General features: G+C 39.5%; 1 protein-coding gene and 1 long non-coding RNA gene across 2 annotated transcripts; one reads left to right on the top strand and one right to left on the bottom strand.

The window, feature by feature from the left end:
• Positions 1-12,287: 12,287 nt before the first annotated feature.
• NFS1 (nitrogen fixation S (NIFS)-like 1) lies at positions 12,288-14,196 on the top strand. The gene has a single exon (XM_087316837.1). It carries the CDS (start codon positions 12,348-12,350, stop codon positions 13,764-13,766), a length of 1,419 nt encoding a protein of 472 aa, XP_087172963.1. The 5' UTR covers positions 12,288-12,347; the 3' UTR covers positions 13,767-14,196.
• A 4,224-nt stretch (positions 14,197-18,420) lies between these two features.
• Positions 18,421-20,700, bottom strand: LOC147866394 (uncharacterized). Its single transcript, XR_015529574.1, has 3 exons — positions 20,602-20,700; positions 19,324-19,426; positions 18,421-18,767 (listed from the first exon to the last, which is right to left on the bottom strand). It is a non-coding gene; the product is annotated as an uncharacterized LOC147866394 (long non-coding RNA).
• Positions 20,701-21,837: the final 1,137 nt, after the last annotated feature.

Below are 21,837 nucleotides of genomic sequence, written 5' to 3'. Positions count from 1 at the left end.
TAGAAGGGGCAGGACCACGGGGGTCTTGGACTAAGGAGTAGAGGAGAAAGAATAAGAATATGTTTGGAAGCTTAGCTCAAGAGGAGAAGAAGAAAGAATAAGATCACGACATAGAAGGAGAGATCGGCGGAGGTAATATACTCAACAAGATATATTAAAACAAACAAATGATTACAACAATGGTGGCCGCATGGGCCGCACCAAACGACTATGAGAAAACCCTAACCGAAGATGAATAAGGAAAACCCTAAACGAAACCCTAACCCTAAAACGGTAAGAACTCTAGACTAAGTGGTATACCTCTCATACGCAAAATGGGCAACCCCTTCATAAGTGACCCCTCCCTTCCTTTTATAGCCCAAGGAGGGAGGGACCTTACAATGTAGGATAAAATTTCTCCTCTTATTTCTATACACCATTTCCTAGTATACGTGTGCACATGTTGCACACCGCCGACTTGCACTTTCCACCCCAGTTTCCGCCTATGGACGAAAATCTTCACGACACCGGATTGTCGGATGGCTTCTTGGCAAAGGCTCTACTTACGGCAGTACACATAATAAATATGTCGCCAAGTAGACCTCTAGGACTTAAAATACCTCAAGAAATATAGACCGGTAGTAAGCCGATTTATGACAAACTGAGGATCTTCAGTTGCGAGGCGTATGCTCTCATACCGAAACACGACCGCCAGAAACTCGAACCAAGGTCAAGAAAATGTGTTTTTCTTGGATATGGAGCTGACGGCGAGATCGGGTACCGACTCTGGGACCCCGAGCACAGACAAATCGTCCGCAGTTCGAACGTCGTGTTCAACGAGTCGGCTATGCATAAAACGGCTTAAAAGCCTATTGAAGTCCGAAGGGTAATATTTTCCTAAGTGCCAACCCTTCATGATGGCCCAGCCTACAACACGAGATCGGTTTCACGGGTAACCGACAACTCTCGCACCGAATCCACTGATTCGGCACAACCAAATGGCTCGGCCCCCAATCATTCGACATCGACACCCGGTGCGACCAGTTCAGTCATACCTCGCAGATCCGAGAGACTGTCGCAACCTCCGGAGAGGTACTCTCCCGGAATTTTCTTCACCGACGCCGGCGAACCGACGTCTTACGAAGAAGCATCGGCATCTGCCGATTCCGCCACATGCCATCTGGCGATGGAGTCAGAAATGCACTCCATTCGGGCAAACAAGACTTGGGACTTAGTCGAATTACCGGAGAATTGACGTGCTCTTCCATGTAAGTGGGTCTATTGACTAAAAGAGACGTCTGACTCGAACAACCCAAAGTACAAGGCCAGATTAGTTGCAAAGGGATTTCGACAAGAATATGGCGTCGACTTCGACCAAATCTTTTCACCAGTGGTAAAAATGACGACCCTTCGTTTCATGCTCGGCGTCGTGGCCGCCGACAACTTAGAGCTGATTCAGCTAGATGTAAAAACGGCATTCCTCCACGGTGACCTACAGGAGGAAATCTATATGGAGCAGCCGAAAGGCTTTGTGGCATCCGGCCAGGAACATCTAGTCTGTCGACTCAGGAAGATTCTCTACGGCTAGAAACAGGCACCCCGACAGTGGTACAAGAAGTTCGACGACTTCATCCAATCGGTCGGCTTCTCAAAGAGTGATGAGGACCACTGTCTCTTCACCAAAACAGCTCAAGATGGGTCTCCCGTCTTCCTCATCATCTACGTGGACAACATGCTACTCTCCAGTCGGCATGCCGGAGAGCTCACCAAACTCATTCGGCAACTGCGGTTGAAGTTTTCCATGAAGGACCTCGGTCCGGCAAGACACATACTTGGTATGAAGATTAGTCGGTATCGCAATACACAACAACTTTTCTTGTCTCAAACCGACTACATCAGACGTGTCTTAGAACGCTTCAATATGCAATCGGCCAAGTCTGCTTCGACCCCGCTCCCCATCAACCTTTGGCTATCTCAACGAGACTGTCCGACGTCCGGTCCGGAGGGGGAAGATATGAAGTCGGTACCGTATGCGCCGGCAGTCGGCTCCCTCATGTACGCGATGGTCGCGACACGGCCTGATATTTCTCACGCCGTAGGAGTCGTCAGCAGATTCATGCACAACCCCGGTCGATCGCACTGGAACACAGTCAAGCATGTGTTCAGATATCTAGCTGGCACAAAAGACCACAGCATTCTTTTCGGCCCGAACTCAACCTCAAGCGTAGTCGGTTACACCGACTCGGACTTCGCCGGCTGCGTGGACGGTCGGAAATCAACAACCGGATATTGTTTCAAATTCGGCAATGGAGAAATCTCGTGGAAGTCAAAACTTCAGGAGTGCACAGCCACCTCAACGACCGAACCGGAATATGTAGCTGCGTCCGACACGGCAAAAGAAGCTTTATGGCTAGGTCGGCTAGCGCACATGTTTCGACAGGTCGACTCCAACTCGGCTCCAGTTGTCTACAGCGATAATCAGGGTGTTGTTGCTTTGTCAAAAAATCCGGTTCACCACCACGCCTCAAAGCATATCGACGTTCGATATCACTTCGTTCAGGCCTGCGTCATTTCAGGGAAAATCGGTCTTGAGAAGATATCCACAACCGATAATATCGCAGATGGAATGACCAAGTGTCTTTCGGCGGATCGTTTCCGGTCCCTTCGGCACCAGATGGGCGTAATGAAAAATTGGTCCGGTTAAAGTCGAACACACAACACAGGATGGTTTCGGACCGCCGACATCGGTTCTCTGAGGATCGGCTTTAGCTCTTCCGACCCGACCTATTCAATCTTCTATCTTCGGATCTTGCCGACTCTAATAAAACCGATCTATCCAATAAACCTTGTATATATACCTGTAATTCTTTAGATAACCCATGTATACGCCCATTACGGGGGAGTGTCGAATACGAGTGTATAATGGCCGTATTCACACTGTCCCTTTGGACAGCCCAAGTTCGGGCTATTTCTATAAATAGCATAAAGGGCAGTTGCCCTAGGATAGTCACTATATAAAGTGACTTTATAACCTTTAGTGAAGGTTGGTTGTCATTTGTAACAATTGCTATTTGGAATATAACGTTTCCTTTGTGCCTCTCTCTCTCTCTCTCTCCCTCTGTGTCTATCTTGCTGATACATACACAGGTTCTTCTTCATCACGAATGTTGCTTGCACTTCCACATTGGCCTTGTCCCCAACACCACGATACTTCGTGCTACTTACATAGCGCAATATCCAATGCACATAGTGAAGATGTTCAGATGTTGGTTGTGACATAAATTGACTGATCAATCCCACCAGGTAACTGAGGTCCGGATGGGTGATGGTCAAGTAAATCAAGCTTCCGACAATTTGTCAGAACCGTGTCATGTCGCAAGCTGGCCTTGATCCGTGGCAAAGCTTGACATTCTTATCAAGAGGAGTTGAGATGGACTTACAATCGGTCGTGTCGAACTTGAAGAACATAGTTAGCATGTAATGCCTTTGGTTGATCAATATGCCTTCCACGCCCATCACTTCCATCCCGAGAAAGTAGTGAAGGTCCCAAGTCCATCATGATCTTGAAAGATGTTGCCAACTAAGACTTGATGCATACGATTTCCTCTAGGTCAGCGCTACTGATGACCAAGTCATCCACATATACAAAATACTAAGCGGCCCATTTTGACCTTGCCGGATGAACAAGGATGAGTTCGACTTTGACGGAACAAATGTTATAAAAATAATATAAATGCCTATAACCCCTCAAATTGGGGCGAAAGATATAGTAAATGTTACGAAGGCGCTATGGCTCTTCTGTGTGCACATCGGATCGTGGTGAGCTGGATCGTTTAGTGCTCAAGACAGAAAAGGGAAGGGGAAGGAGTCCAAAAAGCTTCTACATCATTACACGCAGAGCTCAACTTGCTCTCGTCTGTTTTCTGTTCTTACTCTCTGCACTACTCTCACTCTTCTACTTTCTACTTACTACAACTTACTACTTACTTTTTACCTAAGTACATAACTGACTTGTATATGCAGCTAATTAGTTGCCAGTAACTAATTAGCTATCTGTAGCTAAATAGTTGTCTGTAGCTGAATAGCTGTTAGTAGCTAAATAGTCGTGCATAGCTAAATAATTGTTTCACCTTTATATCCACTAGTAGCTAACTAGCTAATAGCTACTATAGCTTATTTCTGAATAAGCATCACATAGCTTTGTTGACCTTGCTTCTCAACAATAAAGTGTGTCTAGAAAGCTCTTGAAGAGAGCTTTCATATGGAAGGGTTAAAAATATACTAAAACAGGAGAGTCCTTGGGGCCTTTATCCCCAACAAAAAGTGTGAGTAAGGGAATGGAAGGCGAGTAAAGGAAGCAAGACTTCTAGAAGTATAGTCATGGTGGAGAAATTGAAGTGTCACCAAAAAGCCATGCGAGAATCATAAGGTGTGGATAAAGAGCTAGCGGTACCCATATGCATGACGGAGGTGAGGTTAAAAAAATGGCCAATTGAACAAAAGAAAGGGCATTTCTGTAAGGGGATTGTGAGTGATGAGTTTGTAAATGAAGATGATCAATAGTGATAGAGTGTCTTCTATGAAACACCATGGGAAATGGGAGAGTGTGATGAGCGTCGTGATCGAGGGATGTGGAAATGGGGGAAAAGGAGGGGATTAGTGTTAGTTGTTCTATTGTTACAGGGGTTGGGAGGTCAATGTAAGGGTTAGAAGGTGCATTGGGAATTCCATGGAATTGGCGTCATTGAGATATTAATTATGTGTTCCATAATGGGGTAATTAAAGAAAATTTGAGAATGAAAGTAGTTAAATATCTCTCAAACGAAAAAGGGATAGCTAAAAGCAATAGTGCAAAATGAAAAAGATATATAAGTTTGGATGGCCAAAGAAAATTACAAGAGGAGTTCCCAAAACTAAATTTAGAATATTATGCATGATCACCAAAACATATAAATCTCTCTGAATGGCCAAACAAAAAAAATCATAAACACGTTTGCGTTCACAAGTGGAAGGATTGCGCATTCCACTTATAGATTCCTTTTATAATCTTGCGATTTTAGACTATTTTCAAAAACTTGATACACCAGTATCACATGTTTTAAATAGCATGTAAAAATTTGCTAGTTTTTTGAGATTTACAAGTTTCAAAATGATCATTTCTAAAATGGAATAGTTTTTCAATAAATGTTTAAATTTTGATGGTTTGTAGATATGAAATGTAGTTAACTTAAAGAAAATCACAATGGTCAACTCAAGGCACAAGTTAAGGTTAATGGTTTCACCATCTTGAGGAGATTAAGATTACATCTATTGTTAGACTTGAAAATGTTTTAACTATAAAAGGTAACATTGCAATCCTTAATGTCATCATCTATAAATTAATGCTCACTAACATCCATAAATTCACAACTCAAGAAATGTAGACAATATTCATAAACAATTTTGATAAATCCAAAACTCCTAAAATGTAGACGATATTCATAAACTGTCAAACTTTAGATGTGAACATTAATATATCAATTTGAACATAACACATAGTTATCAGGGTATCTACAATGTTATCGTGTTCTTCCTTATAAGAATTCCCCTTCAAAATTTGTGACGTAATGGCATTTGCAAAGTTCAGTTACCATCAACAGAATTATTAATGGTTTTCTGAATCTAATAAATGAAGCACATGTTTACCATAAGGTATTTTGTTGTGCAACATACATCTTTAAAAACCTCTTTTATTTGAAAAACAACAACAGTTTTAAACATGAACACGATATGTTGTATTGAGTTGATGTAAAAAATAGAGTTTTCATCATAATTCTATACAATATATTGAGTTCATGTTCAAAGTTTTTTTACCGAATTAAACAAAAATAATAAAAATTATAAATTAAGCTTGAGTTCATAGAAAAACTAGATTTTTCATCACAATTCGATATAATGTATCGAGTTCATGTTTAAAGTAATTTTTTCAAATTTTTAAATTTTTTATTTTCAATTTGTTTCAAAATTTTTTATTTTTTTTCAAATTTTTTGATTTATTTTTATTTTTTATGGAAAAAATAATAATTTAAAACATGAACTCGATACATTGTATCGACTTGTGATAAAAAGTCTGGTTTTTTCATCACCTATTAAAGCACAAAAAAACTTTCTAAGACAGTGACGAAATTAGTACTAAGAGAGAAATATTAGTACTAAGAAGAATAGAAGGTGTAGAACACTTGAGAAAAGAAGAGAGAGAGAGAGTGAGAGTGAGAGAGGGACTAAGTGGGAATGATGATGACAGCGATATATTATGTGAGAAGAATATACAATGAAGGCTAAGAGGCTTAAGTCTGGCGTTGAACCGATTTGGTTCGAAATAATGCCTTGTGGCTCCTTTGATAGTGTTCTAAGGCTTGCTAAAGTAGTTGAAAATGAAAATATTCTTTGTATTACAATGTATGGTTTAATGGTTAGGAACTCGACCCATGCAACGTTAGGTCATGGGTTCAAGTCTCACCTTACCATGACATGAAGAAAACTAACATTTTTAGATGAAAAAATCACGCTTTTAAACATGAACTCGATACGCCGTATCGAGTTCATGAGTTCATGTTTAAAAGCATGATTTTTTCGTGCAAAAATATTAGTTTTGTTTCATGTCATGGTAAGGTAGGACCCAAACCCATGACCTTACGCTCATGGGTCCAACTCCTAACCATTAGACCATATATTGTAACACAAGATAAAATCATTTTTAGAAATATTATCAACACTAAGAATACTATATTAGCTTTTTAACATGAACTCGATACGCCGTATCGAGTTCATGTAAAAACGTTAGCTTTTCAACATGAACTCGATACGGCGTATCGAGTTCATGTAAAAACGTTAGCTTTTCAACATGAACTCGATACGGCGTATCGAGTTCATGTAAAAACGTTAGCTTTTCAACATGAACTCGATACGGCGTATCGAGTTCATGTAAAAACGTTAGCTTTTCAACATGAACTCGATACGGCGTATCGAGTTCATGTTTAAAAGCGTGATTTGTTACATGAACTCGATACGGCGTATCGAGTTCATGTTTAAAAGCGTGATTTGTTCATTTAAAAAAATTTAGCTATATTGAAATCATGATATGGTAGGACTTGAACCCATGACCTAATACTTCATGGGTCTAACTCTTGACCACTAGACCACTAGACCATACTTCATGGGTCTAACTCTTGAAGTTTCTAAAATTATAAATAAAAATTCGAAAAAAAAATTGAAACAAATTAGAAAAAAATACTTTAAGCATGAACTCAATACATTATATTGAATTGTGATGACAATTATGGTTTTCTAGATGAACTCAAGCACAAATTATTATTATTTTTTTTTTTTAAATCTAGTAAAACAAACTTTGAGATTATTATATCGAATTGTGATGAAAATTATGGTTTTTTGGATGAACTCAGATGACAAGGAAACTTGCAAGAACTCAAGATGGGGATATTAATAGCTACACATGTAGATGGCCATGACCTAGGGTACCAATTCGGCATTGGTAAAGTTTTGGACGTGATGATGCATTAAACCTTTGTAATACATCTATGATTAACATTAATGAGGTGGATATCATTATGTATGACTTTACACACACAAAATTTGGATGTTTAAGGACAACAACGATATACATAATAAAAGAGATATTAGCAAGTCTAGAAGATATCTCAAATTGAAGGGGAAGAAGATTTACTGCACACAATTTGGAGATACCATTTGGTGAAGACAATGATTTGATTGGTACATTGGAAAATGAGGAGGAAGAGTCACGATTGTATATTATCTATAGTAGTGATTGTTATGAAAAGAATGATGATAGTCATGCAAATAACTCCCAAATGTATTTGTTGTACAACTATATGTAACAAATTTAGACAACATTTTATCGAATGGAATAAAAATGTTCATTGTTTTGAAGTATTGTACTTTCAATTTCCTTAAGATCTAAAAACTTATTAGCTGTCATTTTTCCTTAAAAATCCACAAGTTACTTTTCATATTTGACCCAAATTTGGCATTTTTCAATTTTACCAAATGGTGAAAATTTCAACTTTTTCATCAAGTTTTCGAGAACATGTGATACTAGTATCAAGATGTTTTGTGAAATGGCAAAAAAACCCCAAAATCAAACGGAATATTCCTTATCCTTCCACTTATGCGCAATCCTTCCACTTGTGAACGCGAACGTGTTCATAGAAACACATTGAGGAGTTCCCAAAACTATGTTTAGATCATTGTGTCTCGTGCGCCCCCTATCATTCATCAAGATATGGGAGGCCCTCTTTGATTTGGATGCAGATAGTTGCCCCAGAATCGACGGCCTCACCCCTCACTTTTTCACTTGCCTTTCGGACACTATTAAAGAAGACCTCCTCCAGGCATATGAGGAGATCATCACCTTTGGAAACATGCTAGAGGAATTTGGACAGGGGATGATACATTTCATTCCTAAAAGTGGTGGGAGTTCCAACGACATTAGCAAGTGGCGGCCCATAACTCTTCTCAATACTGTCTATAAGTTGCTCGCAAAAATCATGGCACGCCGTTTAACACCACTTCTCCATCAACTCATTCATCCATCCCAGACAGGTTTCATTAGAAATCAGAGCATCCTAGACAACCTCTTCCCATACTAGGAAGTAGTAGCCCTTGCCAAGCGTACCAACAACAAGGTAGCAGTGGTGCTACTAGATTTTGAGAAAGCATATGACAGGGTATGCTGGAACTTTCTAGAAAGTGTGATGGGGAAACTCGGCTTTCAAGAGACATGGATCAAAGGCATTGCAGGACTTTATAGGAACGGCAGGTGAAAGGGGCCCCTTTTTCCGAATATCTCGATTTGTACGACAGGAATGCCCATTAGCTCCATCCTTATTTCTATTATACGCCGAAGACCTCTCTTGCTTTCTCAACTCGCAGCATCTCAACCTACGTGGTCTTCTAGTGCCTCATTCTCACCAAAGCATCCTGGATATAGAATTTGCAGGTAGAAGGGACTTGGAAAACCTCCAAAAGCTAGAAAGTGGGTTAGCCATATTATGCAAGAGATCCAATGCCATGATCAATTGGCACAAATCCTGTGCAATATGGCTTTCTCATGAAACACATCCTGTGTGGCACCCACATCCGACTTTCAAATGGATCAATCAAGAAACGAGCACCAAATACATACTGTCGGAGACTATGATTGCACCCGTTATCCATTCCATTCGACAAAAGTTGATACATTGGAGTTCGAAAAAATTGTCGCAAGCGGGTCGCATCATAGTGGCAAACCAGGTACTACTCGCAACAACATGGTACAGTCTATCATGTTGGACAATCTCCAAGGAAAGTATACATCAGATTCAACAACTAGTATGCAACTACATTTGGTCTGGTAAGGAAGATCAGGTAACTCGTGCCAAGGTGGCGTGGCCTATACTCACAGCACCTAAGTCGAGAGGGGGGATTGGGTCTTATTGATCCCCTTTCACAATCAAAAGCCTTGCCAAATTTGTGGTGCGAGGACTCCAACCAGGAAATGACTGTTGGAAACTACTACTGCGGTTACGCTTCACTTAATTTAGGCCACGAAAAGGGGTCAATTGGGCCCCCCAACGGGATGGATTCTAAACATGGATCTCAAACCTAGTTTCTCCCGCCAATTGGAGGCTAGATTCAGTGCATCCATGTGGAAGGCATGGTGCGACATTCGACGAGGGCTTAAGTGCAATCAACCGAGTTCTAAACCTGCCTGGCTTAGTCAACGTATTCTATGGAACCCATGTATCAAGGATGAATCTAATCAACTACTTGGATCAAGTAAGGGGTTGTCATGGGGATCCATTGCAGAAGATCCAGGAAAAAGTATAGAAGGTTGGAGACGGTTTATGTCACTGCCACTACAAGATCAAGCCAACATACTCCATGGAATCAGGGGCGGATGGACTATGAGATCGGAAATCATTAACGCTCTATTGATTAGGGAAGTTGCTACTCAAAGGCCGACAATGGAGAAATGGATAGGCTACGAGGAGGAGGGATCTTTGATCCCGAGAGGTAGGGGAACACTAGATAGGATCGAAGGCTCTGAATTGCAAGACATTGAGCCCACACAGAATAACGCAATTCGAGTACTCGCGTATACTAGTCATAAATGGTCAATTGGGACCCTTTGCAATGGACATGGCGTGATCCTTACTCGGGGCAAGGAAGCAAACCCATCCCTTTCTTCCAATTCACAACTAGTTTGGGTCGCCACATTCTAGCTACTCAAACCGCCCGAGAGCCGGTTGCTGCAAAGCTTTGGCACACATATCAAGTTCCTCGCATAATTATCACCAAGTTTTGGCAGAAAATCTGGAAACAACCACACGCGAGGCGAATTACCACGTTCCAATGGCTATTAATACATAAGTCACTACCGGTGGGAGCATGGCAACGTGGGAACCCTAGCTCTCTTAATTGTGTAGAGTGTCCAAATGCAGTAGAATCAATACGACATGCTCTGTGGGACTGCCCGGCGTCCCATTGAATATGGTGGGGGGTTGGCCACTTGTTGCAATTATGCCAGGTGCAAGGCTCAATCAAGTGGGGTAATATATGTTGGCTATCATGGCAAACCCTAGTTGGCAGATACGAGCATCAGGAGGAGGGGATGACTTTGGTGATAAAAGCACAAGAGGTTTTTTTCTCCGCCTGCAACAATGTCCACTCAACTCCTCTTAATGACAAATCTCAAGTTGTATTGGAATTGGTCAGCCCAATAACTCTCTGGATTCTATGGAAACAACGGTCTAGATGGGTCTTCTCCAACCAAACCATGCATCCAACAATGTTACTGCAAGAGATATGGAGTGAAATTGTAGCCACTCTAAAGAGCTAATATGATGGCCTCAATGGCGGCTCCAATGGAGTTGAAAGACAACGAATAGCCTTCATCCAACAATGGTCGTCCTCTCCCACATAAGATGGAACTATCGCGTCCCTAGAGGGATTTGTACATAATAATCTCATTTGTAAAATTTTATAATTAATGGAAGGAGTTTTGTTTTGGAAAAAAAAAACAAACAAGTGTTGAAGTTTCATTAATTTAAGAAATTTTCAATTATGTTTATTTGGCCAAAATTGATCGAGGACATCAAACATGGAATTTTGCATCTATAGGGCACCATCAAACATTCAATCAATAGTAAAACGAGTTGTAAGCAATAATGATTAGTTCACCCTACTAATTTTTGCAATATATTACGAGTGGGAAAGCTCGAAAAAAAGAACCCCCCAAAGAATGAATGTCTATGCCGTGTGAGAACTCGAAAGGAATAAACAAAAAAGGGACCAATCATGTCACGAGAGACAACCACCCCAAAGGAACTTTTTGTAGGGGAAGACTTAAAACAACAGTTGTGAAATCGAGAAACGACATACTAAGATCGTGAACCTGCCATCGCCACCTCACGGATATCACACATGTTTGGCCAACCACGGACTAAGATTGTGGGCATTTCAAGGAGTTCTAGAGTGAGTGTGTATGTCGGAACCAGGGATCTTAAGGGGGATAGAGAAGATATGGGTGTTAGCATAAAAGGCCGAGCGAGTCCTTCCACTCTGTATCTTTAGTGTGACCACGTCTTGGAGTTAGGGCTTGAGTATATAAGCTCAACCGTAACATTGTAACGATAATCTTCTTGAGTCTTGGAGAAAAAGAGTTACAGAAAAAGAGATAATAAGAACTTCCATTGAAGCGCGAAATCTGAGTCTATCCCTTACCTATTTCTTCTCCTTGGGACAAATCTGTGTTGTTTGTTGTACATCCTGCGACAAGGTCCTCATACACTCTTCCGCGCAAATCGTCCATTAGTGGGGGCCTCGAACTGAGATTATGGTGATTGCGAAGAGTTCCGAGGGTGCGTGCGGGAACACCTGCGGCATCATCAAGGACACAGATGTCCGGGGCCAGAGGCTCAGAATGTGCCCATTACGAGCAATCGAGAGGGTGTGTGTGTGTGTGTGGGGGGGGGGGGGGGGGGGCAGAGGTGTCCACCCAAATGTCCGAGCAGCCGATCGGGAGACCCAGATGTCCGGGCATCCGGGCACCCGACGGGAACACCCAAAATGGCCTGGGTTGGTTTAGTCTCTTGAGCCGACATACATACTATATCTGGTACCATATGTATATACAGTATATGTAATAAACACGATGAGTTTTGGCTGAGACTATGTATGTATGTATCTATTGCTGCTGCTACTGCCATTCGTTTAGGGTTTCTATTAAGTCTTGTGTCTGACAGACAGATAGATAGTGTTAGGGTTACTTACATCTCGTCTCTGTGTGCTTCAAGTCAACGGAAAGGGATATGGCGAGCCTCAGACATTCTTCTCTCTGCAATCTCGCAACAAACGCTTGTCGCAGAATCGCAACAGGTATTCATCGCTCCATATCTACCACTGTTTCTTCTTCTTCTTCTTCTTCTTCTTCTGCCATAGAGAAAGAGAGAACGATTGACGGAGAGATAGAGAAAGAGCAAAAACCTGAAGGGATTCAAATGAAAGGTGTTCGAATCTCCGGAAGACCTTTATATTTAGATATGCAAGCGACAACACCTGTGGACCCTAGGGTTTTGGACACTATGTTACCGTATTATCTTCATCAGTATGGAAATCCACATTCAAGAACACATCTTTACGGATGGGAGAGTGATAGTGCGGTAGAAAAGGCTCGAGACCAAGTTGCTTCTCTCATAGGAGCAAGCCCTAAAGAGATCATTTTCACGTCGGGAGCCACAGAATCGAACAACATATCAATCAAAGGCATTATGCATTTCTATAAAGACAAGAAAAAGCATGTGATTACCACCCAAACCGAGCACAAATGTGTTCTTGACTCATGTCGATACTTGGAACAAGAAGGGTTTGATGTGACATATCTTAAGGTGAAGAAAGATGGTCTTGTGGACTTATCCGACCTAAGGGCAGCAATTCGAAAAGATACTGCCCTTGTTTCAATCATGACTGTCAACAATGAGATTGGGGTTGTGCAGCCGATGGCCGAGATTGGATCAATTTGCCGAGAAAATAATATATTCTTCCACACTGATGCTGCACAAGCCTTGGGTAAAATTCCGATCGATGTGAATAAGCTTAACATTGATGTGATGTCACTTAGTGCACACAAGCTATATGGTCCTAAAGGTGTGGGGGCACTATATATGAGGAGGAGACCTAGGGTTCGTGTAGAGGCTCAAATGAGTGGTGGTGGACAAGAGAGAGGTATTCGTAGTGGCACTGTACCAACCCCTCTTGTAGTCGGGTTCGGGGCTGCATGTGAACTCGCCCTTCATGAAATGCCCTATGATGAAATCCACGTCCAAGGTTTGCAACAACGTTTACTTCAAGGGATTATGTCAAAGATCGACGGTGTTGTCATCAATGGATCAATGGAGCATAGATATGCAGGCAATCTGAACTTATCTTTTTCGTATGTTGAAGGAGAGAGTTTGCTTATGGGATTGAAAGAAGTTGCAGTTTCTAGTGGTAGTGCATGTACTAGTGCGAGCCTTGAACCATCATATGTTTTGAGAGCTTTGGGTGTGGAGGAAGATATGGCACATACTTCAATAAGGTTTGGGATCGGACGGTTCACGACAGCTGAGGAGATTGATAAGGCCGTGAACCTTACGATCCATCAAGTTGAAAAACTAAGGCAAATGAGCCCGTTGTGGGAAATGGTGCAAGAAGGTATCGACATTAAATCGATTCAATGGTCGCAACATTGAGTCTAATTATGTCATTTTATATTATCACTATACAAGTCTTTGTGCAAAGAAAGCAAGTACATGTCCATGTGAAACCACCCCACCATAATGTCGCTTTGGATGGCAAAGGATCAAATCTGGGCAGTTGAGAATACACACTTCTTTGTGATGAAATGATGGTTCGAACATTCACCTATTTATAAGGCAAATGTTTACCTCAGGACTGTGCATATCAAGGAAATGGGCTCCCCATGTTAAGTAACTGTATGGTTTTTTATGTTATGTTTCTTTATATGATAAAAAATGAAAACAAAATGTAGCTTTTCTGATTGATATGTATTAAGAATTCGGATAAGATGGGTCAATTGTTCTCTGTGATGATATATTTGATGTCAGGTAATTTTTAATGAACAGATTTCTAATAAAGAAAAAGGTTAAATTATGTTGAAGATATGCAAATAACAAAACCATCAGATGAGTTAATGTTGTTGGGCGTGTGTGATGTGATATTATGAGATTATTATTATTATGAGATGTTCAGGTTAAGGATTATTGAGAAAATGGTTATATGTGTTGCATCTACACATGCTAGAGTACTTTTCTATGGATCAGTACCAACACATATGATATGAGATGGTAATTGTTTTGACAGTTTGTTTTGTTATATTATGTTCGGTTTTTCTTTTCTACTCTGTAGGAAATGCATTACTTTTTGAAATGCATGGGTCAATTCTGTTTTGAAGTATGAAGTTCCCAGTAAACATATCTATAATATGCGGGATGGGATATTCATGTAATAAATATGGGAGGCGATGCATAATGCAAATTAGTGGAGATAACCAGTAAAAATGATTGAATCCTTGGGAAACAGCTGTAAAGATGTAACAGTGGATTTTTTTATACACGAGTTGTTATCGATGCTAAGCTAACAAGGGAGGTACTGGTTGATTGTATGTGAGTGTGTTCATATTTTGAATCAATCATGTCCCATCCAACATGAAGTTTGTGAAGGAATGGCCGGTGTACGGTAAATGTGCGGAGGACTTTTTACATTGATTTATTGATGTTAAAAAGGAGGAAATGTAATGGTTCCATGTTTAATTCAAATCTGGCTAGATGTCACCATGCATACATACATGTGTATTCAACCACATCCATTAAGGCTCAAACAGAATAGTGAATTTTTATTTACATTCATTACTTTTGATTGCCTTTGTCAATTGCTTAACTTGATCAAAAGAAGTTCCTAGATGTCACTATACATATTTATTACACAACCCAATTCATAAAGGCTTAAATGGAATAGACAACATGATTTACATATGGAATGATTTTCTATTTCCTAGTTAGTCCAAAGAGTTTCTTTTTAGTTTTGCCCTAGAATAATCAAGTCTACAATTAAGATGAATCCTTGCTTGTGTGTTATATTTCAAGCTAGGAAAATTGAAGGTGCCTATTTAATCAAAGATCTCATGAAGCATATTGTCACAATTATAAGTGATGCTTGACCATTCTAAGAGGTCCTTGGGCATAGTTGTTGACACAATACACTAATGTTGTGTTTATAGGGGGCTAGGCTTGCATACTAGCCCTTGTGCATGGGGCTATTATATGAAAGCATGTCCTGAATTTGGGAGGACATGCCTTAGGGCACACCACGCCTCCTTTTTGTTCCTTCTTCATCATCATCATCTTCTTTTCATTTAAGACATCTCTTCTATCCTTAAATACATACAAATATATATACAGACACACATTGTGAAATATCCACAATGTTCACTCCAAAACTTGTCGGATTCCATTTCAATGTTTATACTTATATAGAGTGTTAGTTGGACAATTATGTATGGTAGTTCTTTGTTAGTTATGGGTGGTTCTTGGTTAGCTACAAGTAGTTCTAGGTTTCATTGTAACTGCCTTAACTCAACTATGGTTGGTTCGACAAGCCCATGACAAAGGCTATCTTAACCAGAGTTAGTTAGGAACCTGTTTTGTGATTGTGAATGGACCGACACCGACCCATCGATGCGTCAAAAGATTCGCTCAAGCATCGACATCCTTGTAACTGCCTTAACTCAACTATAGTTGGTTCTACAAGACAATGACTAAGGTTATCTTAACTAGAGTTAGTTAGGAACCTGTTTTGTGATTGTGAATGGACCGACACCGACCCATCGATGCGTCAAAAGATTCGCTCAAGCATCGACATCCTTGTAACTGCCTTAACTCAACTATGGTTGATTCTACAAGACAATGACTAAGGTTATCTATCTTAACTAGAGTTAGTTAGGAACCTATTTTGTGATTGTGAATGGACCGTCACCGACCCATCGATGCGTGAAAGAGCTGGAAATAGGCAAGGGGTTTTCTCCTAATCGACGAGTTCGAAAGGGTTTAAGAAACTGAAATATGGGTAAAGCTCTCGCCAAATGGTTGGAATTTATGGTCTCTGATGCAGGCATGTTGTGCATTGTTGGAGATGATCATATACTGTTTTCTGTATGTGTGGCCAATAATATCGAAGTCACAATGTTTTCTAGGAGTTTCTAGAAGAATCCAAGGTGTGCCACACATCTGATGGTTGTGTGGTAGAACTCTAGATAAGTTCGTTGAGGTGCATGAGGGATGTAGAGATGGGATGGGGCTCAAAGCTATCACTAACACTAACAAAATTGATGACCTAGCTTTTTATGTTTAATCGTTTTTTTTATTTTAAGGGAACGATCCGAGGGGAGTAGAGTTGGTTGGTGATTTCATTCATTATTAGATCTTTGTTGTTAAATGCGGCCATTCGGTCAAGGGGAATGGGGAGCAAGATGGTTTCGTTGAATCGGGTTGCTTGGATTTCGGAACAGGAAAGGCCATCAACAATGAGGTTTGTTGCTCCTATACAATATGCTAATTGAAATTTGTATTCTTGCAAGTCCAAAGTCAAGTGCAATAATTGACCCGATGGATGTCATTTGCGGAGTAACGAGACTAGAGGTTGGCGATTTGCCTCGACAATCATGGAGGTGCCCTGTAGGTATGGATGGAATTTGTTGAATGCTCATACTATTGCGAAAAGTTCTTTCTCTATGGTAGAGTAATTCTCTTTCGGCCTTCGTAAGTGCGTAACTGATGAAAGCAATTGATTGTTCATTGTTTAGTGTTCGAGACATTCACTTGTCTGTTTAGAGTTTGAATGGCTTAGTAATAAACTCTGGATGTGTGAGCAAGATAGTGTCGTGGATCATATTTTTTAGCTTGAGAAAACTCTAAGTTACCTACACTCTAGACAGCCTTCGACTCTACTGAGTATTCAACTCTGACCTACCTTTGACTCTGTAGAACCTTTAGATCGTGAAGTGTAACCTTTAGAATATTTTGGTGTAACCTTTAGATCGTGACGTGCTTGTGAATTTGATAAACTAGTAGAAGGAAAAGTCAATAATGTTTTATTAGTGTGGTTTACTTGCAATAAAATGTTTGTCATTACTTGAAACATTTGTTGGAAGGAGACATGTTGATCAAGTTGCTTAAACTCTAAGATGCATTGATGTATTGTCATCTACTGAAGTATAAATGGTTGTGATGAGGTGAGGTTGTATGATTCATCTTGTGACACAATGTCCAACCATAACTTAGTGAGGCGTAAACTAGTTGTTTTGAGCATACACTAGTTACATTGATAGACCTAGATATCCAACATAACACAAGATGAACCAGTTGTGTTGAGTATACACCAATTGCATTGATAGACCTAGATATCCAACATAACCAAGCAAAGCTCAATTTTGACATCACAAAGTTGTTATGCTTTGATGCTGTTATTCTTGAGAAGGTGTGCCTTGCATGCAAGAAGCCATTCATTGATTGTGCAATACATGTATATCAATTCAATAACAGAGGTGAGTGTATTGAACATGTAGTCAATAAGCCACAAACTACGCTTATAGGAATGAATGTAGGTTAGGTTGTTTATGTTTCATTTCCCGAGTTTGCAAACAATAGAATATTGATGCTAAGTTTTCCTTGTTTGACAAAATTTGGTCCATATTCAAAGAAAGTTGTTGCAACCCAAGTGCTTCACAATATTTGAAGGGTATGAGCGATGTTGGCCATGGCTAGGACAAATATTTGATCCAGCAAAAAGGGTGACATACTATGCAAACAAGAGAGATGTCCAAGTTGATTTGACACAAGACAATGCATACAAGTTAGTAACCTTCTTACCTCCCCTATCAAACTATCTTTGAGAGATTGTAGCCCATGGAAAATCATAAACACCATAGGAGAGGTTGCTTGTAAACTAGGATTGGCTAGTTGGTACCCTTTCCATTATAGGGAGTGCTACAACACAATTACAAACCATTACTATGAAGCAATGCAAAGACACCTGAATTAAGTTAACGGCATCATGCATTAAGTTAACGACAATGTGCATTAAGTTAAACAATCAAAATGATATGTACTAAGGTGATGCATGCACTACATTAACGGCATCAACGTCATAGAGTGTTTGTTAAATCCGCGTATGGCTGGTCTTTAACCTTCTTTAGGACAAGTTATGTTCCGACTTTGACTTGGTCAAATTTCATCTTCATCAATGCATGGTCAAGTGCATGAAGTACTTCAAACACAAACATTTAGGCTATTGTCAAACCAATGAATCCTCGCAATATCGGCCTTAAAAACGAGATCAAGAAATATATATTGACAAACACATGATCGGTACACACAGTAATATAAGATCTAACCTTAGTCTCCAATGTCTACAAAATGTTGGCCCTTCTTGCGTGCTGAAGGGCTGAACAAATATTCCTAAAGATGCTTTTTTTAATGGAAAACCATCGTCAAATCCTGTAGACAATTAGAGCTCATGGAGGCCCTTCCAAGAGAGAGAGAGAGAGATGGATGCAACATAATACATGACATTAGGGAGGTGGTTTGATCTGCATGAAGGATACCAATCAATCCAGAAAGATGGAGGGATCACAGCAACATTCATCCAAGAGACAGCAGCAACAGAGGGCAGCCAGACTGCACAAGCAACAGAAATTATATAAACAATCCTGACAATGGCAAGAACCAGCATTTTGATTGCAAAATCTCACTCACTCTATTTATGAAAAAAGGCAAAAATGCAACAATTTTGCTTTTCAAGATTTCACCAGAAATACCACTCTTCCTATTTATGATTCTTACAAACTCTTAAGAGACCTCAATCCAATCAAACCATAATAATGAATTACTTGGATTATTTATATGTGCATTCCATACTCACAATGCTGATAAATTAGAGACTTTCTTGATTAAATCATGAGCACATGAATGCTTAAAAATAGAAATAAGAAACAATGAAGACAATGGCAATTTTGTATTAAACTTCCCTCTTGGAAAAGGAAAAACAGTATTGCAAAAAACATATGTATACTACAGACTACAATGGCAGGTTTATCTTTTTTATGTGGTTCCAGGCATATTTCAGCAAAAATGTATGAAATTTTTGTAGAACTACTACAACAGCCACATTTTAAACATACACTTTCTCATAACAGATCATATAAAACAATTAGTATATTTTAGAAAGGCTTACCAGCCTTGAAGGCAACCTACAAAACCAGATTTAGGAGGAGGAGGAGGTTGAGCATATTGAGGTGGTGGTACGACAGGCGGCGGCTGTTGCTGGTAGTAATAGCCTTATCGATGATGATGGAGCGAAAAAGAAAATGTTAGATCTTCAATCGATACAAATGTAAGTGATACAAGAATTCAAATAATACAGGTAAAGTACAGCTATGATAAGAAACATGGTAGGCATAACCTGTACAAACGAAAACACAAGAATTCAAGTAATACAGGTAATACAGTTATGATAAGAAACATGGTAGGCATAACCTGTACAAGCGAAAACACGCCACGCATCATTGGTGCACAACTGGTGATAAATTCATGGAAATTACAAGCCTTAAGGATAGTTCATATATTTCCGGTAGAAGAACCCAACAGGTGTTTTACCAGTGCTATTACAAGTAGATGACAGTTACAGGCACATAAATATGCATTAAAACAGGTACATAAATGACCGGCGGTACAAATTTACATGACATAATAACCGGTATGATGGGCATAGCCGGCACTTCCCACATAATGCTTCAGCAGGTGCTACCAATACTACATTTATACAGCAGGTATATTACAGAAACATCCAACAGAACAAGTCTTTGCATGTATTCCCTGAATTTACAGGGATTACATGTAAGGAACACACATGTATAGGGAAGAAACAGTCAGAATTCTAGGAACAAAAAAGCAAAATTCTAATATAAATAGCATATGAGATAGGAAGCAACATTTTCTTTTCAAGACACGCAAATAAAGAAAAAAAGGCATGAAATCCAGCACGTGCATATATAATAAATAGGAATTAAAACAGAAAAAAGCAAGATCTGATCGTGACAAGCAAAGAAGACAATCGGAAACATAAACATGCAAATAAATAAAAATATAAAGCAAGACAAAAAATTGAAACACAAAAGCAAGCAAGAATCAAAACAAGAAAGAAATAAAGTACACAAGCAAGAACATTGAAGAGCTGAAATGGAACTACTGTACATTAAATAGCAAGAGACCTATCAATCGAATAATACATTACACAAAATATCGAAAAAGTGGTGGATGGATCAACTCTGAACAGATTATATGCAATCTTCAAAGAAAACAATTAATGAATCGATGGAATCATCCAGTTAATCCATCTATCAATCACATGCACGCACTGATGGAATTTGCTGCTCATAACCTAGAAAGAATTTTATATACCTACATACATACAAAGATAGGAGAGAAATAGTAATATATCAATATATATTACCTTGATTAGTGGGGGGAGGATATCCATAGGGTGGTTGTGAAGGATACGCATACCTTGGTTCATCAGCCATAGCTATTTTCTAGAAGGAGGAGAAGCAGAGCAAAGAGCAAGTTGTGATGATTTTCTTAAAGCCTTTTTATGTCTTCAGGGGCATCTTGTGAAATAAATAAACAAAACCTCAGGGATTTTTTCAGAAATTTGTTTCCCTTGTTACATTAGAGTATCCCTCTCCTGTTGATTTTCTTTTTAAATTACCGGAATGCCCTTTCCTCACGTCGGGCAACTCGCCCATCAATGCATATTGTCGTTTCTTTTAGCAAAGGTCGACAAGATCAAATGAAGGCTTTGATTGCAAATACTATATGTCTTGATAGATGTCCTATTGGTCAAGAAAGTCCTTTTTGGCCATATTTAGAGGCGGGATGAAGTAGATGTAAAGGAAGAGTGATTTGGTCACCTTAATTTTACTGGATAAATTCTTCCAAATGATTTATGATAACTTGGTTTTTCCATCATCTGGGGTCACCCTAGTGATCTGTAGATTGAGGATCGATTGGCAGAAGTCAATTTAGCATGCTAACTATTCGATCGAGTTGGCCCAAACTATTCAAGATGATTTCTTTTTCTCACATTGCTCAAATAAAGTATTTCATTTGTGCATCAACATTCAATTATTAAGTCAATTTAGCAAGGCTAACTACTATAGATAACATTGGCCCAATTTAGCATCGAATTATTCAAGATCATTTTGTTGTTTCACATAAAAACTATCGCATCTGCGTGTCAACGTCCAATTAAGAATACATTATTAGCGAATAAGACAGAATGCATGGATTGAAATATGTACACAAACATCTTGTTTTATAAAGATTTGATGAAGAATATGAGCTCTCTTACTGGGGATGCTTGTATTCTTCAAGAGCTATGGTGCTGCTCATTTAGCATTATTTGCCAAATCACTAGCATGACCCTTTTATTACTCAAAGCAGTATCCAAGGGAGAAAAAACATTTTCTGATGATAACAACACGATGCTTTTGCGACTATTTACAATATCCCACAAATCCATAATTTTTTTAGAGATAACAATGAATGTACGTAAACTTGTAAGCAATTTTAAAGGGACAAACTTTATGAGCCTCAAACCGTGACTAAACAATGTTTATTATAAGGCTTTCAAAGCGCAAAGCTATAATTTCCACACCTTGTTCAACATTGCTACCAAAAAACAAGTTGT

Source organism: Azolla caroliniana, unplaced genomic scaffold (assembly GCF_043228905.1).
Source record: "Azolla caroliniana isolate FFs.n. ecotype wild unplaced genomic scaffold, voAzoCaro1.0.p SCAF_3, whole genome shotgun sequence".
Lineage (NCBI taxonomy): Eukaryota > Viridiplantae > Streptophyta > Polypodiopsida > Salviniales > Salviniaceae > Azolla > Azolla caroliniana.
The sequence above is the reverse complement of the archived record's forward strand: the minus strand, read 5'-3'. Positions and strand labels throughout refer to the sequence as shown.

What these genes read in the sequence shown, in the direction of transcription:
- NFS1 (XM_087316837.1), top strand. Translation starts at nt 12,348, where the DNA reads ATGGCGAGCCTCAGACATTCTTCTCTCTGCAATCTCGCAACAAACGCT.